The sequence below is a fragment of the Apteryx rowi genome, unplaced genomic scaffold (genome assembly GCF_003343035.1).
Source record: "Apteryx rowi isolate R43461 unplaced genomic scaffold, aptRow1 scaffold_625, whole genome shotgun sequence".
In the NCBI taxonomy this organism is placed as follows: Eukaryota; Metazoa; Chordata; class Aves; order Apterygiformes; family Apterygidae; genus Apteryx; species Apteryx rowi.
This window is the reverse complement of record NW_020450900.1, coordinates 319,703-320,784: the sequence shown is the minus strand read 5'-3', so window position 1 is coordinate 320,784 and position 1,082 is coordinate 319,703. Positions and strand designations below refer to the sequence as shown.

The following is a 1,082-nucleotide window of genomic DNA, read 5'->3' as shown; positions in this document are numbered from 1 at the left end:
CCCCCCTCACAGTCTCCTTATATGCGATTCCAGCCCCGGGTATATGTGGCACTTCCTGTAACTTCTGCGGTTGCGCCGGCTGTTGCTAGGGGGTCTTCTTCAGCCTTCTGGTGGTGGTGGGGATGAAGGCTGAAGTCTTCCTCTGCGTTGTGTGTGGTGACCCTCAGGTCATGCATATATTTTACAACTGTGTGACCTCGCCATTGCCATATTAGGCTATCTAAACTAACATCGCCGCCTCGCTGGCTCCACTTAATTATCTCAGGCGGGGGTACATGCCCTCATTGCAGGATGTTGTGGTTTTAGCCCGTAATTAGCGCCTAGTTTCATCGTAAAATCACTTCCCGATTTGATGTAACAAACTAGCACCTATCACAGGTTCACACCTCTGTCACGCAYGCAGGTGAGGCAGACGCAGATGCTATGTGCAGCGGGGCAGGTGGCTGGTGTGGACATGCTGTCGTGCCCCACCGCAGTAGCTGCTGGGGATGTCTGCACGACATGGGAGGTAGCCTAACGGTGTACACGCGTTCCTGAGCATCGGTAACCAGGAACAGGCTGGACCTCTGTGAGTCAAGGACAAAGAAAGCGTCTTCGTATTTGATACGCTGTGTGAACATGCAGGCTTTGAGGTATTTAAGTACCCTGGCATGCTCCACAGGACCCGGCTTTCCTGGGGAGGAAGATACCAGGCTTTCCTGTCTCATACCCTCATTTCAACTCTGCAAGGTCAGACCCTCCACAAAAGTTGAAGTCAGTCACCTCCCAAAGGAGACAGGGAGAGAGGGAGGGAGAAACTCCAGGAAGTACGTGCCAGGGAAGCTCATGTTGCCTGGCTCACACCAGATGTAAAAGATCATTAAAGACTCTAGTGAAAGTCTGCTTTCATTCAGTGCCTGGTTCCTAGTGAAATGTTTGAGTCTCAAATGAAGAGTAGATGGTTTCCTCACTAGCTTCTCTGTTTTTTCATGTGTTCTTTYTAGCTGAGCCCCCTATAAGAAAGCTAGGAGGGTGCAATTCACTGTTACAAAGCTGTGTGACTTTATTGCATTGAATAGTTCCCTGAAAGCCAATGGAACAAA

General features: G+C 50.1%; 1 protein-coding gene across 1 annotated transcript in view; it reads right to left on the bottom strand.

Annotated features, from left to right (window-relative positions):
• The window catches only part of SLC25A4 (solute carrier family 25 member 4), a 3,404-nt gene extending 2,697 nt beyond the window's left edge, over positions 1-707 (bottom strand). The window contains exon 1 of the mRNA XM_026084040.1: positions 519-707. Within this exon, the coding sequence (XP_025939825.1) occupies positions 519-707 (189 nt within the window). The remainder of the gene's footprint in view (positions 1-518) is intronic.
• Positions 708-1,082: the final 375 nt, after the last annotated feature.